The sequence below is a fragment of the Erinaceus europaeus genome, chromosome 5 (assembly GCF_950295315.1).
Source record: "Erinaceus europaeus chromosome 5, mEriEur2.1, whole genome shotgun sequence".
NCBI classification, from domain to species: domain Eukaryota; kingdom Metazoa; phylum Chordata; class Mammalia; order Eulipotyphla; family Erinaceidae; genus Erinaceus; species Erinaceus europaeus.
In genome coordinates, this window is record NC_080166.1 from 117468675 (window position 1) to 117484651 (window position 15977).

At 46.6% G+C, this 15977-nt stretch overlaps 1 protein-coding gene across 1 annotated transcript in view; it reads right to left on the bottom strand.

The window, feature by feature from the left end:
- The window catches only part of LOC103112943 (WD repeat-containing protein 49-like), a 91805-nt gene that overhangs the window by 3729 nt on the left and 72099 nt on the right, over window positions 1-15977 (bottom strand). The window contains exons 16-23 of the mRNA XM_060191914.1: window positions 15030-15125; window positions 12902-12960; window positions 12486-12627; window positions 11700-11739; window positions 10740-10825; window positions 7320-7676; window positions 6687-6810; window positions 3662-3772 (exon numbers count right to left, since the gene is read on the bottom strand). Coding sequence (XP_060047897.1) covers window positions 3662-3772; window positions 6687-6810; window positions 7320-7676; window positions 10740-10825; window positions 11700-11739; window positions 12486-12627; window positions 12902-12960; window positions 15030-15125 — 1015 coding nt within the window. The remainder of the gene's footprint in view (window positions 1-3661; window positions 3773-6686; window positions 6811-7319; window positions 7677-10739; window positions 10826-11699; window positions 11740-12485; window positions 12628-12901; window positions 12961-15029; window positions 15126-15977) is intronic.

Here is a 15977-nt window from a genome sequence, read left to right on the forward strand (position 1 = left end):
GGACAAAGGTTGCCATAGACACCAGGGATCACCCCTGGGGAGAAGAGTCTCAACGTTTTGTTGAGATTGACATGTGCTGTTTGGGAAGACTGGGTCCCATTGAGATCATGTCACTGAGGTAGCTTGTAGAATGAGTATGGGTGCTGGCCTGGGAGGTGGTAGTCTGGGAGTCTTAGACCTAGAAGCATGAGGTCTCCAGTTTGACCCCCAGCATCACAAGCTCCACTTTTTTTCTTTCTTGTTAATAAGTAAATAAATCTCTTTAAAACAATGAATAAGGGTAAGGGAGATAACATAATAGTTATGCAAAAATACGTGTATGCCTTAGGCTCCAAAGTCACAGGTTCAATGCAAGATAACCACTATAAGGCAGAGCTAAGCAATGCTCTGGTCTCTCTCTTTGTATCTATCTTTCTCATTAAAATAAAATAAGTAAATATATTTCAAAATAAAACAACAAGGGATTCGGGCTGTAGCACAGTGGGTTAATCGCAGGTGGCGCAAAGCACAAGGACCGGCATAAGGATCCCGGTTCGAACCCCAGCTCCCCACCTGCAGGGGAGTCGCTTCACAGGCGGTGAAGCAGGTCTGCAGGTGTCTATCTTTCTCTCCCCCTCTCTGTCTTCCCCTCCTCTCTCCATTTCTCTCTGTCCTATCCAACAACGACGACAGCAATAACAACAACAACGATAAACAACAAGGGTAACAAAAGGGAATAAATAAATAAAATAAATATTTAAAAAAAATAAAAAAAATAAAACAACAAATGGAAACTAATGCAGGGTCCTTGCTCTCCTTCTTCCGGTGCTCTCAAAGCATTAATCTGATTTTTAGAGCACCCTTGTTGCTCAAAAGGTCACATGTGACTGACACTCTCTTAAATCAGCTCATAGAGTGAACTAAGTAAATACCCTGCCAAGTACCCACAAGCCCTCCAGCCGTTCATGTCTGGCAGCTGACACTTCTGCTCCCAGTGGCTGAGGAGGCTGGGTGAGGCCAGTTCACTTAACAAGAATCATTTGTGTTCAAACCCACTTATTCCAGTGTGCTTTTCAGCATGATTGTAAATGTATTCAAACAAGGTGTAAATTGGTGAACTTGGTGTGAAAAGAGGAGCTGAGGTTGGGTGGCACTGGTATAGGACAGATGAGACAAGGGTTGGAGCAGCAGGAAGATGAGAAGAAGCTGCAGGACTGCTGTGCTCATACTGCTCGGCAAACAGCTTTCAGTCCTTTTCCAGTTAAAAAAAAAATACATAGAGAGACTCCCAGATAATGTATTTAGGGGAGACTGTGGTGAACTTGTTTCTTGAAGAAAAAGCCTTGACCTGACATCAAGAGATTGCAGGGTGAATGGACAGCTGACTTTTGCAAATTGAAACGAGGTTTGTGAACACATACATCTTTTTTCTAACGGCTTAAAACACATCCAATTTTAAGCTAAGTGGACAATCACTGGTGTTGATCCAGCAGGATGAGAGGGTTTCTATTGCTTCACCTCCTGCTTGGGACCGTCCAAACAGCTGCCCTGTGGCCTCTGTCATGGTTGGTTCACATTTCTCAGTTGGAGCTGTGCTCACTTGCTACTCAGCAAAGAAAAGGGTAAGAACCAGCACCAGTTTAGGGGCTGGGTGGTGGCGCATCTGGTTGAGTGCACATGTTAGATATAGTGTGCAAAGACCCTGGTTCCAGCCCCCGGCCCCCACCTCAGGAGGAAAGCTTTGCAAGTGGTGAAGCACTGTTGCAAGTCTCTCTCTCTCCCTCTCTCTCTCTCTCTCCCCCTCTTCCCTCTTAATTTCTGGCTGTCTCTATCCAATAAATAAAGATAATTTTAAAAAATATTAAAAGAAAAAAAAGAACCAACTCTGAGCTCAGAGTTAGCTTTCCATGCTGCCTCCATTGGAGTGTACTGTGGCAGGAACATGAAGTGTCTTACTGTGGCTGCCTGGTACCTACACCATGTCCACTTACGTCATTTTGACGCCTCTTCCCACCTGACAGTGACAGTGAGTGCTACAGTTTTAGTGCTTCAAAACTTAAACGTTGATACAGGTCCAGAAAGATGACAGAGGACCTAGTGGGGGTTGTGTTGTTATATGGAAAACTGGGAAATGTTATGTATGTACAAACTATTGTATTTACTGTCAAATGTAAAACATTAATTTCCCAATAAAGAATTTTTTTATAAAAAAAACTTAAATGTTGAAGCCCTACCTGACCTCCAATATGGCAGTATTTGGAGCAGGAGCCTTTGGGGGAGTCGTTGGGGTTTATGAGGTAATGAGGATGGGGCCCTTAGGATAGAATTAGTGGCTTTGTAAGAAATGGAAGACACTGCTCTCTCTCCCTCTCGTGAGGATGTAGGTAGAAAATGGACTCCTGCAACCCAGGTAGAGATCCTCATCTCCAATTCAATTAATTAGCCAACACCAACGGGTCACAGCAGAAGTGTGCAAGTGTTCAGGACCTCTTGGAAATGTTTCTAAAGCAGGCTGGCCTAGCAAGAAGGCTCACCCCCTCTGCCCAGGAACCCCCATTCTCCTGTTCCTTCAGGCTTCCCCTAGGGTGGGTGCAAGTTGGATCACAAGGTGACCGTGAATATAGAACCTGGGCTTAGACGGGGTGGGAATATGAAGCGTGGGGCTCTTGCTGACAGTGAGGGGAAGGCAGGGTGGTCCCACCACTCACATGTCCTCAAGGGGTAGGTTTAAATACAGTGCTGGGGGTGGGGCATTGGGGCACCTGGTTAAGCACATGGTTCAGGTTTGAGCCCCTGCTCCCCACCTGCAGGGGAGAAAGTTCATGAGCGATGAAGCAGGTCTGCAGATGTTGCTCTTTCCCTCTCCCTCTCGGGCCCCCGTTTTCTTCAATTTCTCTCTGTCCTATCAAATAATATAAAAATAAAGGAAAAAGGGCCATCAGAAGCTGTTGATTCTTAGTGTCAGCACCAAGCCTTCGAGATTACCTGGTGGCAATAAAAATAAATAAATACAATAAATAACTCAAATGATGGCAAGAGTAGCAGGTAACACTCAGGAATTCTTTCTTAGGCTTCCTGGTGATTGTCATGCCACAAGACTAGTATGTGAGGAGGAAGGAAAACTCCTCACGGAAGGCAGAGAGAGGCATTCATTCATCCATTCATTCATATCCATTCATTGGCCCCATTTCTCCATAGAACCCAACCGCTTCCAGTGGAGGAAGGGCTGATAGGCACACAGGATGACCTTAGGGCTCCCCAACCTCAGGAACCCAGGGCCATCCTCAGGATGTCAGAGTGGCTGACAGGTCTCCCGTGGGAGCCACAGAAAAGCTGTCATTACCTTGGTAGCTTTAGGCCATAGCATCTGCCACAGAGCTGGCAGGGAAGAAGCTGAAGGTGGCCTCCAGATCACAGGGGCCAGCCTCATAAAACTGGGGTTCCATAGAGTGACTTGAGTCACCCAGGCGGGATAATAAGGAATGAAGTTTACATTGTGAGCTGCTGATACTCAAGAGGCTGGGGGTGAGGGTGGGGTTGACGCTTAGGGACAGGTGACTCATGCAGATGACAAGGGGACTCCTGGCAACTCAGCCAGGAAGGGCTGCCTTATTCTAGAAGTGTCCTCACTTCAACCCTGGCTGTTTTCTTTGAGGCTGACTGTTCGTGGGCAAATACACACCATCGAGCTAGGTCTCTGCTCTCTTTAACTTCAAGGGTGGCATCTCCAGGAGGGCCAGGAGTCTTCTGGGGCTGGAAGAAGAAGCAGAAGCAATTAAAGGCTTGGGACCGTCTGATCAGATTGGTAATGGGGAACTAGGGTAACTTCTTGGTTACATGAATTGTTCGAGTTAGAACAAGTAGTTCATTAGACCACGAGAACATTTTTGCCCCTATCCCAACTACTCCCTAGCATTTAGTCAGTTTCAAACGATCAATTTATACATGGTGTTTTGCAGATGAACACTTTTCTGTCTTCTTTTTTATGAACACTTTTCTGTCTTCCTTTTTATATTTTTTAATTTAATTAATTTACTTGATAGGACAGAGAGAAATTGAGACAGAAGATAGGGAAGTAGGGGCCTGGGTGGTAGCACAGCAGGTTAAGTGCACATGGCCTGAAGCGCAAGGACCCGTGTTAAGGGTTCTGGTTTGAGCCCCCGGCTCCCCACCTGCAGGGGGGTTGCTTCACAAGTGGTGAAGCAGGTCTGCAGGTGTTTATCTTTCTCTCCCCCTCTCTGTCTTCCAGTCTTCTCTCCATTTCTCTCTGTCCTATCCAAAAACAGTGACAATAATAACAATAACAACAGCAACAATGGTAAACAACAAGGGCAACAAAAGGGAAAAAATAGCCTCCAAGAGCAGTGGATTTGTAGTGCAGGCACTGAGCCCCAGCAATAACCCTGGAGGAAAAAAGAAAAAGGTAGGGAAGGAGAAAGAGACACCTGCAGGGGGTGGGGGAGATAGCATAATGGTTATGCAGAGAGACTCTCATGCCTGAGGCTCCAAAGTTGCAGGTTCAATCCCCCACACCACCATAAGCCAGAGCTGAGCAGTGCTCTGATGTTTCTCTCTGTCTCTCTATTCCTCTTCATCTCTCCCAAAAACAAAATAAATAAAATTTAAAGAAAGAAAGAGAGAAAGAAAGAAAGAAAGAGAGAAAGAGAAAGAAACACCTGCAAAACTGCTTCAATGACTGTGAAGCTTGCCCCCTGCAGGTGAGAGCCAGGGGTTTGAACTGAGGTCCTTGTGCATTGTAATGTAATGCATTCAACAGAGTGTGTCACCTCCCAGTCCCACACCTTTCTGCCTTCTGTCAACTTATTTTAGTGGTGATTTTGTTGGGTAAACTGGCATCCCAGAAGAATTACTTCTAACGTCCAACTTCCAATCAGTACATTTAGTTCTGCAAACACCATATATTGAGGGACAGGAGGCACCTGAAATGTACTGCCCAGGAAATGGGAGGGGCTTGGAAAGGTGGTGGCGGGGATTGGGTGTTATAAACCAGACCAGTGGGCGTGGCTTGCCTCCGGCCATACATGAGTGTCCCATTAGAGTAAGAGAGCTCTGAGGGGCTTCTCTCTCTTCCTGTCTTTTTCTTGCCTAGGTGGGCCTCTTCTTCTTCTAGCGTTTGCCCTTCTTCCGTAGCCAGTCAACAGCATCAGGTTGAGCCTGATGTAAAGTTTCGAGACCTCCTTTGAATCTGGAGAGGTGGCAGTCGTTGACTATGTGGGTCATAGTCTGTCTGGAGCCGCAGGGGCAGTTCGGGTCGTCTCTGGCTCCCCAGCGATGGAACATAGCGGCGCACTGGCCATGGCCTGTTCGATAGCGATTGAGGAGGGCCCAATCATAACGTGCTAGGTCAAAGCCGGGTTGACGCTTGCAGGGGTCTGTGATGAGGTGTTTGTTCTCTGACGAGATGTTAGTAAGGGGGCTCCTTTATTTTCTCTCTCTCTTTCTCATTCTCCCTCTCTCCCCCCCCTCTCTCCCTAACATGTGAATGTTCTCCATTTTCCTAGATAAAGTTTAAAATTCCTGAAAATCATGTTCTCTCTTTAATTCTTTGCTGAGATAGTGAGTGATGGACTTTTAAATGTTAGAGAAACAAGCGCCGGTCCACCCTCTCCCCAATACACATACATTCGGGGAAACAAATATCTTCAGTGTGAGAATAAGCTTAAGGATCAGCTGACCCCAGTTCTCATCTTACAGAACAGTGGTCCAGGCTGCAGGAAGTCAGATGGATCATCACAATGAACCTGGAAGCAGGACTCCTGCAGCTCTAATTCAAGAGCAGTTCTGCAAACCCTTTGCCCTGGATTTCTGGTTCTTTTTGCAGGTTGAATTTCAAATTGAGAGACCTAGATATACTTGGGCTTAGATTTCATTGATTAATTTATTTTTCTTTCTGTCTATTTATCTTGGAAACAATGTACAGTCTGTTAACCTAAGGAACTTGCAGTCAGGTTGAAGCAAACAGCAAACACAGAACCAAAGACAAGGTCACTCTGAAGGCTGATCGCTTCACCCTCTGCCACCTGGGAGAGTAAACACCACTGCTGCGATATATTTTGCATAACATTGTGAGTCTTTCTCCCCCCCCCCAACCCCCAGCTCTGTTCAGCTCTGGTTTATGGTGGTGCAGGGGATTAAACCTGAGGCTTTGAGCCTCAGTCAAGAAAGCCTCTTTGCATAACCATTATGCTATCTCCCCAGCCCCTAAGTGATAAACTTTGATTTTGTGGAACTCAGTTGCCTTCCTCCCCAAGTCTTCCTCCATTCCTCTGGCCTTCTTTCCCCTTCCTCCCCTCCCCCCCATTTCTTTTCATCCTCCTCTCTGACCCTACTGCTCTCCCAGTCACTCTTGGCCTCCATTTCCTTTCCTCCTTCCCCTTTTCCTTAGATCTTCTTCCCTTCCATTTTGATCTGCCTCAGCTCCCACCTCCCTGCACCTGATCTTGGGTCTGATTGCTTCAGCCCTTCCTGCAGTGGTGCATCTAATGGAGTCTTCTGTGCATGTCAGCACATTTCCCACCAGCTCCTTTCTTTCCTCCCTTCCCACCTCCCCCCTGTGCTTTTGTTTTTCCAGATTGCCAGTCTATTAAAATTAATGAACTCATTTATTTTCTCTGTATCCAGTGCACATGGAAATGATTGCGTTTCTAAACAGGCTGGTTGTAAGTCTCCTGGAAGCTGCCCAGCACCTCGCTATAACCTTGGGCATGCTTGGAGAACAAGAGCATGGCAAGGGGGAGGGCTGCTGACATGCCAGCGGGCTCACTTTACCTGTGCATGTGTCTATTTCCTGTCTTGAAAGTGCTGGGCTTCCTGAACAAGAGTCAGTGATGAGGTGTACGGTGTGATCAGTATTCTAGGAGGTGGCCAAGGAAAAAAAGCTAAAATGCATGATTTTGCTGGCTGAGCAGGTGTCCTGCTCTGAGCCATAGCAGCACCAGTGAGCAGTCACTCATGAAATGACCTTCTTTTCCTTTTCTGAAAGGGCAAGCACTTCTTGGAAATCCATCTATTTCCCCAAGTTCTGAATCAAGGCTGTGTTTACCAGGCTCCTTGCAAAAACCTCTTGCTTTGACTTTAACTTTCATGGATGTGGGCACTAAAACAATCATTTCTTCCTTTCATTTGCTGAAAGGAACCCTGGCTTGTGAATGTATTTCCCAGCAGCGAGTTTGTGCTATGGATTGCCTGTTTCTCTCAGCTGTGACAGCAGGGTTGAGCATGGTACTGAGTGTACTTGTGCTCTAAAACCAAGCACCACAGATTTTTAGATTTTTTTTTTTTTGGAGACAGCCAAGTGATGCTGGGAGCTGGCCTCTAGCCACTCCCAGAGGGACTGAGAAGTCCTCCTGGTCCTGGACAGTGACATGGGCCTAAGACACACCTGTCCCTATAGTTACGAGGTTCTGCTTTGGCCCTTTTAGGCCACACAGCATTACGTGCAGATCTGCCTGAAATTACAGCATCAGCAGCGGACATGTGAGAACCAACCTCTGCACCAGCTTTTTCCTCCACTGTGCTGTCTCCCTCTTTTTCTGTGTTCATGGCAGGAACTTCCCCTTCTAGCACCGGGTGAGCTGGCATACTCTGGGGATCTGTCAGGACCTCGCAGGGCACTCGAGGGTGGCTCCAGGAGGCAGGAGTGAAAATATCCCAGGGGTCACTCTGCCCAAAAGTCCCTGGAAGTATGGAGACACTAGTAAATAAATGTTCACAGGGTGGAAGTTGCCAGTCTTCTGACCAGAGCAGAATTTATGGCTGAGGGGACTTGGTCTCCTTATTCTTTATTAGATGAACAGAAGCAAATTCAAGTCTGATTTTGTTGTTCCAGAAGAAACAGTTCCAGGACAGTTGGCCTCAGAGATTTTAGAGAATCAAGCCTAGAATGCCTTCTACAAAACATATCATGTGGGCATATAAACTGTTCAATAATAAATGAAAAACCTGCAGGAGAAATTCAAAGCAGTTCAGGGCTAGGGAGAGAGCAGAATGGTTATGCAAAAGAATGGTTATTTTTTTTTTAATGTTTTGTTTATTGAACAGAAACAGAAAATTGAGAGCGAAGGGGAAAAGATAGAGAGGGAAGAAGAGAGACACCTGCAGCACAGCTCTACCACTCAAGAAGCTTCCCTCCTGTAGGTGGAAATGGGGGGCTTGAACCTGGGTCCTTGCTCATTATAACATGTGCCCAACTGGGTGCACCACCACCCGGCCCCAGCAAAAGACTTTCATGCCTGAAGTTTCAGGGTCCCAAATTCAGTCTCCAGCACTGCAATATATGAGAGCTGAATAGTGCTCTGGCCTCTGTTTTTCTCTCCTCTCTCTCATTAAAATAAAACAAATACTTAGAAAAGTAAAACAAAAACAAACAATGGCAGCAGTCATAGTACCTGCTTCAAGAAGCATCAGCTGGGTAGACAAGATGATTTGCTGTAACAGGTAGGCGCACAGGTACTGAGTTAGGCAGATTGTGTTATTAAGTCTCACTTAAGCTAGACCTTTCCTTACCACTCAGTACCCCCCAGTTTCAAACTGTTCTGAAACTGAGGACCAGAACTGCTCAAAGTTGGTTTAAATAGAAACCCCCCCCACTCCCCCCAAACACACCAAATTGTTTTTAAAACTGAGGCCACCAGCACTTACTGTCTTCTATGTGGAACCAAAATATTCTTTTTTTAAAAAATTTTATTTATTTATTTTCCCTTTTGTTGCCCTTGTTGTTTAGCATTACTATGGTTATAGATGTCCTTGTTGGTGGATAGGACAGAGAGAAATGGAGAGAGGAGGGGAAGACAGAGAGGGGAAGAGAAAAACACCTGCAGATCTGCGTCACCGCCAGTGACTCCCCTGCAGGTGGGGAGCCAGAGCCTAGAACCCGCATCCTTAGGTGGTCCTTGCGCTTTGAGCCATGTGTGCTTAACCCACTGCGCCACCTCCCGACAAAATATTCTTAATGACACAGCTTACCCTTCCCCCCGGTCCGCCCTAAATTGGGCTGGCTCAGTTCTTTACTGGAGACAGGGGAAGACAGCAACACCTCATTGTTTCCTATGCACACTTAGGAAAGATGCAGGAAGGCCACCTCTGCTAACTGTTACACAAAACATAGTAAGTATTCAATTAACAGAACCAAATTTCAAATGAGCTAAGCTTGGCTATACCACTCTTTGTGAAAGCAAGGTGAGGTTTAAACTGCATTTTGCCCTCCCTTCTTTCATATGTTGAAGCTCTAACCCCTAAAGGAATTGTATTTGGAGCTATTTTTTAAATAGAAATGAATAAAGTAAAAAGGGTTCATGAGGGGAGGCGGGCTGTATGTAGCACAGTGGGTTAAGCGCAGGTGGCGCAAAGCACAAGGACCGGCATAAGGATCCCGGTTCGAACCCCGGCTCCCCACCTGCAGGGGAGTCGCTTCACAGGCGGTGAAGCAGGTCTGCAGGTGTCTATCTTTCTCTCCTCCTCTCTGTCTTCCCCTCCTCTCTCCATTTCTCTCTGTCCTATCTAACAACGACAACAATAATAACTACAACAATAAAATAACAAGGGCAACAAAAGGGAATAAATAAATAAAATAAATGTTAAAAAAAGATTAAAAAAAAAAGAAAAAAAAGGGTTCATGAGGGCATAATACTATGGTCCAGTAGGATCTGTGTTCTTGTAAATAAGAGATGCCAGATGAGGGCCTGAGAGATGATTCACCTGGTGAACTCAGACTTTATCATGTGTGGGGCCTTCGGTTTAAACCCCTGGCCACCATGGGAGCACCACACATAAGGGAAGTTTCATGGGCAGTAGAGTGGTGCTGAGGTGTCTCTCCTTTTTCTCTCTGTCTCTCATTCTCTTTCTGGGGGAAAAACAGAGTCCACCAAGAGCCATGGAGATATGTAAGCGCAAACCCCCAGTAAAAATCCTGGTGGCAGAGCTGGGAAGACAGTGTAAAGGTTATGCAAAAAGACCTTCAAGCCTGAGGCACCGAAGGTCCCAGGTTCAATCTCCTGCACTACCATAAGCTAGAGCTGAGCAGTGCTTTGGTAAAAAATAAAATAAAATAAAACCCCGGTGGCAAACAAAATAAAATAAATTGAAATAAGACAGTGGAGTGTTCACTTTCTCTTCTCTCTCTGTCATGTGAAAGGCTATGTAGCCAGCAACAAGCCAGGGACCATCCTTTCCAGAATGCCTCCATGGGGAATCAAGTCCTGAGCCCTGTCCCCACTGCACTGAAGGAAGGTTTTTTTTTTTTTTTTCATTTCCTTTTTGTTGCTGTTGTTTTTATTTTTGTTGTAGTTATTGTTGTTGTTATTGATGTTGTTATTGTTGGATAGGACAGAGAGAAATGGAAAGAGGAGGGGAAGACAGAGAAGAGGAGAGAAAGATAGACACCTGCAGACCTGCTTCACTGCTTGTGAAGCAACTCCCCTGCAAGTGGGGAATTGGGGGCTCGAACCAGGATCCTCACACCTGTCCTTGAGCTTCACACCACATGTGCTTAACCTGCTGTGCTACTGCCCAACTCCCCTGAAGGAAGTTTTGGTGCTCTGGTTTCTTTCCCCCTCTCTGCCTCTCTGTCTGACTCTGTTTTGGGGGAAAAAAGCTTTTATTGCTAGGGCAGCCCAGTTTACGGCATTTTGTAAGGCAGCTCTAACTGACAAAGATGCTTGACCTCAGAGAACTCACAGCTCAGTAGAGGGTCCATGTGAGGCTTGAGCCCCGTCTGAGGTGGCCGTCTTGCTAGTTCTTACCTATGTGTTCCCCATCCATGCTCCATAGATGGGCTGCACAGTCCAAGGAGGCAGTCAACAGAAACCTATCTTCTATCAGCTCCAAGCTATGAGATAAAAGAGTGGGGAGGGGCCCCAAGTTTGCTCTGATATGAAGGGGACACAGTGCGTAAGTCAATACTCTTGCTAAAGTTGGGCTATAGAGTTGGAGAATTTCCTGGGTATTCTTGCTACTGCTCTCTACCTGCCTCCCTGCCTCCTGTCTCACCTTCCCCCTCTATCAATTTAAAAAAAAAAAGGCCTCTATCTTCAGCCCCAATTTATCACATTCAGTATCCTGGGAAACATCTTATGGCTGATGGGGCTGGGATGGGGTGAGGTGGGGGACTGATCAAGAAGGTGAAAAAGATCACTTGGTCTAAGAAAGAGAAGGGCCTGTCCTCAGCCCTGAAATGAAAACAACCATCAACTCCCTATGATTCTAAATGTGTCCTAAACACCAGGTCAGTCCAAGGAAAGCATCATTCAGGTAAGAAAGATGAAGACTTCTGCTCCTTTCCTCCAGCCTGTGCAGCCAATAAGCATGGCCTGTTCTCCACAGCAGAGCTGTAACCCTGCTTCCTTCTGGTCCACCCAGAGGCTTGCTCAGAAGACTGACTGCATCAGTGCTGGGAAGTGTTTGAATCTTTTAAATTTTATTTTATTTACTTTTATTTATCTATATTTATTTGATAGAGACAGCCAGAAATTGAGAGGATGGGGGAGACAGAGAGGAGAAGAGACACTTGTAGTACTGCTTTACCACTCACAAAGCCTTTCTCTTGCAAGTGGGGACTGGGGGCTTGAACCCAGGTCCTTGGGCATTGTGACATGTGTGCTCAACCAGGTCCTTGGGCATTGTAACAGGTGTGCCATCACCAGGCCCCTGGAAGTGTTTGAATCTTTTGCAGATCCCAGAACCCCACAATGGGTGCTACTCACCATGTCACCAGGCTGACATGTGCCCGCCAGAATGTCACATCTAAATCAAAGAGAGACAGAATTAGGTCTGGAGGGAGTGCCAGCCACCATGACACTCCCTACATCACTGCAGGGATGAGCTACTTGTGTGTGAGTCACTGGTCTTGCTACATTAGTGTGGTTAAGTGTCTCTCAGGCACCTGCTAAGGATAAGATCTTGAGTCAGGTCCAAAGACACACAGTGGGACTATTACATGGCACTTATGCCACGGCTTTCTCCTCTCTCCTTTTCTCTCTCTCTCTTCCCCAGAGCATGACTCAATGCTGGCTAATGATGGTACTGGGGATTGAACCTGGCATTTTCAGTGCCTGAGGCACAAAAGTGTTTTTGCATAACTTATGTGATCTCCCTAGCCCATGCCATAATTTTCTCTTGTTCCAGGAGCCATGAAGCAGTGCTGTAGGTGTCTCCCTTTCTCTGTTTTCAGTATCTCTCTGTTCTATAAAATAAATGAAGTGAGAGAGAGAGAAGAGAAAGAGAGAGAAATGGAGTTTTAGGTACACATTGCTAACTGTCCTTCACACAGTATTGCCCAATTTATCCTCCAACTGAGCTTCTGTGTATCCATTCTCCTGCATCCTTGGCAATCCTGACAATGCCAGGAAAATATTTTTCTCTAAATCCATTCTCCAAGGGTTTTAAGAGACTTCCTCTCTGTCGGAACAGAAGATTGGTTTTATCAACCAGGCTGTTAAACTAAACTGACACTGTGCTCATCACCACTTGCATGAAGGTCCCCTGCTTACTCTCGGGGGGCTGTGGCTCCACGCCCCGAAGGCCATAATCTGAGATGTGGTAGACGTGCACAAAGCCTTCCTCATCCGCCAAGTAAGCCAGTGTGTCTTCTGCCGCCACTGCCAGGCTGCTGACTTGCGCCTTGCTTCTGGACTGGAAGACACACATGCGTGGTCCAATACACACACGCACACGCACGATTCAAGGTAAAACTCAGCTGTCAGGCAACGGCAAGTTTTATTTACTGTGAGAATTGTTGCTGAGCCTGTGTCATCTTCCAGCTAGACTAAACAGACAGAATCACTATTTAGCTAAGCTCAGCTAAGGACTGGGAGTCACAGAGAGGTGCTTAGTCACACAGATCAGTGTTAATTAAATAACCACCCCTGAAGTATGGAAGCCACGTCCCAACCACTGCCGGACTTACTGGGACGAAGGTTGCAGCAGGACAGGTGCCGCTGAGCAGCCTCCAGAAGACAACAGACCCTGCAGGACAGAAGCCAGAGGGAAGGTTCTGGAGTTTGTGATTTGAGCCCAGTGACTGAACCAAGGAGCTGAGTCTCTTGCTCTGGGAGAAGCACATCAACTGAAAGGAGGTCCCCAACTCCTATATAGCCCTGAGGTGTGGGAGCTGCAATTTGAGAGCCTAGAACTAACAAAGGGTTGGGCTTGGGCTATGTGACTGGTGTTGGGGAGGGGCAGTGGGGGGGGGAGACTCCATGCTTTACAGAACAAAGGAGCAGCATCTCCAAACCCTCCTGCCAGCCTGGTCCTTCTGGTAGAGAAGGAAGGGGAGTTGGTCTGGGAGGAGATGTGGGGGTCTTCAAGGGCTCCTCAATTGTCTCAAATCCAGCTTCCGGCTTCCCTGCCCTCCCCCCACTCTCTCCTGTATAAAAGGCTGACACTGCTGGCCTGGGTGGAGGGAAGTGGATTTAAGCAGTGCTGCATTCTCCTTGCAACTGATAATGGCAATAAAGCAAACTTGCTCAGGCTGAAGTGGGTGTGGTTGTCAACTTCACCAAATATCCATGGGGGGTGGATGGAGTGGGAGGGGTGCTGTTTCAGTGCACAGGGCTCCAACCTCTCCTCCCAATCACACAAGTGGCTGCTTGGAAACCAAGATTTTAATTATATTTCTACTGCTTTGGATCTGGCTTACTCTTAGATTTTACTAACTCCTGGAGAGCCATGCCATTTACTTAATGTCACTTAGCTGGCTAGTGGCAGATGTGGATTCAGAGGCCCATCTGCTATCTGTTGAAGGACCCCATTTGCTCCCCTTTAAAAATGAGGGGCCTCTGGAGCTGATCACCAGAACCTGGCTATCATGCAGCTCTGAATTATAGGATTAGTCTTTGTCCTACCTCCCTGGTTTCTTTCTTTCTTTCTTTCTTTCTTTCTTTCTTTCTTTCTTTTTTTTAAAATTTATTTATTTATTTATTTATTTATTTATTTTATTTAAGAAAGGATTAATTAACAAAACCATAGGGTAGGAGGGGTCCTGTCTTGTTTCGGTCCGGGTGGTCTCCTTTGGTATTCCTAGTTGATCTTTCTTTCTTTCTTTCTTTCTTTCTTTCTTTCTTTCTTTCTTTTTAGATAATAACTGGTAGAGAGAGAGAGAGAGAGAGAGAGAGAGAGAACAAGAGATAGAAGACAGGGGCCCGGGTAGATAGCATAATGGTTATGCAAAGAGACTCTCATGCCTGAAGCTCCAAAGTCCCAGGTTCAATCTCCTGCACCAACATAAAACAGAACAGAAAAGTGCTCTGGTTAAAAAAAAAAGGTTCAGAAGACAGCATAATGGTTATGAAGAAGGGGTGATGGAGATGGCGGGGATGGGGATGATGCAGAAGGGGGTGATGGAGATGGCAGCGATGGGGATGATGCAGAAGGCTGAGATGGAGATGATGGAGATGGTGTGGAGGGGGATGATGCAGAAGGGGGCAATGGAGATAATGGATATATTGGGGATGGGGATGATGCAGAAGGCAGAGATGGAGATAATGGTGTGGGGTTGGATGTGGACCACAAATATTGAGAGCAGCTGTTAGCTCAAGGCCAATTGTTCCTTGTTTCATGTGGATATTTCCACCTGTGCCCGAACCTGAGTCACATACATGGCAAAGCAGTGCTCTATCCAGCCGAGCTACTTCAGTGACCCTCTCTGCATGCCCCCCCTTTTTCTACTTTTTCATTAGACTCTTGGGGCTGCTGGTGGCTGTCTTCCCTGAGAGGCTGTGCTTGACATCTGTTAAACTCCACTGAAGGGAGGTCTCTGAGCCCCTGCTCTTCTCCCTTCTGTCCCAGTGGCCACACCCCCTGCAAAGGGCAGGAAGACTTGACCTCAGAGATGACAGCTGCCCCTGGCTTCCAAGTGTCCCCTCCCCAACTGTCAGAGCTGAGGTCTAAGCTGGCAGCTTATGCTGCCAGGAAACAGTGGCCAGAGGGAACTCAAGAGGTGGTGAAGGCCTGGGACCCACCCTTGCCAAGCCCCAGCCCAGAAAGACCTTGTCTTAGGAAGGAACAGCACAGCCCCTGTCTGGTGATACACTCACCTTGGGGGCCGTTGGCCAGCAGGGCAGCAGTGGCTGGTTCAGACTTGGCTGCCCGAGTCTTGAGGAAGGCAAGGCAGGAAACGCTTAGGTCTGGGCCTGGTGATCAAGGAAAGATGCAATGGTGTGCTCCTTTTGCAATGTACTCTCTTCCTTTCCCCTCTCTCCAAGTCTTAGCACACTTGCAAAAATCATTGAGCCATGCATGTAAGGCTTTATTTTCAGATTCTCTGTCCCAGCAGGCAGTGTGTCTACATTCATGCTAAGACTGTAATTGTGATTGTTGCAGCTTTGCAGTTAAGGTTCAAAATCAGGAAGTCTAAATCCTCCAGTTGTCTTCAAAATAGTTTAGGTTAGGGCTGGGGAAGCAGTATAATGGTTGGGCAAAAAGACTTTAATGCCAGAGGCATCAAAGGTCCTAGGTTCAATCCACAGCAAAACCCTAACCACAGGGTTGGGCATGTGCGCAGTGGGTTAGTGTGCATTCAGCTTGCAGAATCGAATAAAGTCTCCCTACCTGCCTTTCTTCAGGTCTCTTAATAAAGTCCATTCTTGAGGTTGGGTGTGGGTAGGGGAGTGGGGATGGGGTTATCTCTGGTAAAGGGACTCCACAAATAGTCTAAACCATTTCATTTTTTGTTTTTACCAGAGCATTGCTCAGCTCTGGTTAGGTTCTTTTTTTTTTTTTTTTTTTTTCTCCAGGGTTATTGCTGGGGATTGGTGCCTGCAACACAAATGCTCCTGGAGGCTTTTTGTTTTTACCTTTTGTTGCCTTTGTTGTTTAACGTTGTAGTGGTTATTATTATTGTTGTTGTTATTGATGTCATCGTTGTTGGATAGGAGAGAAATGGAGAGGGAAGGGGAAGACAGAGGGGGAGAGAAAGATAGACACCTGTAGACCTGCTTCACTTCCTGTGAAGCGACCTCCTTGCAGGTAGGGAGCCGGGGGCT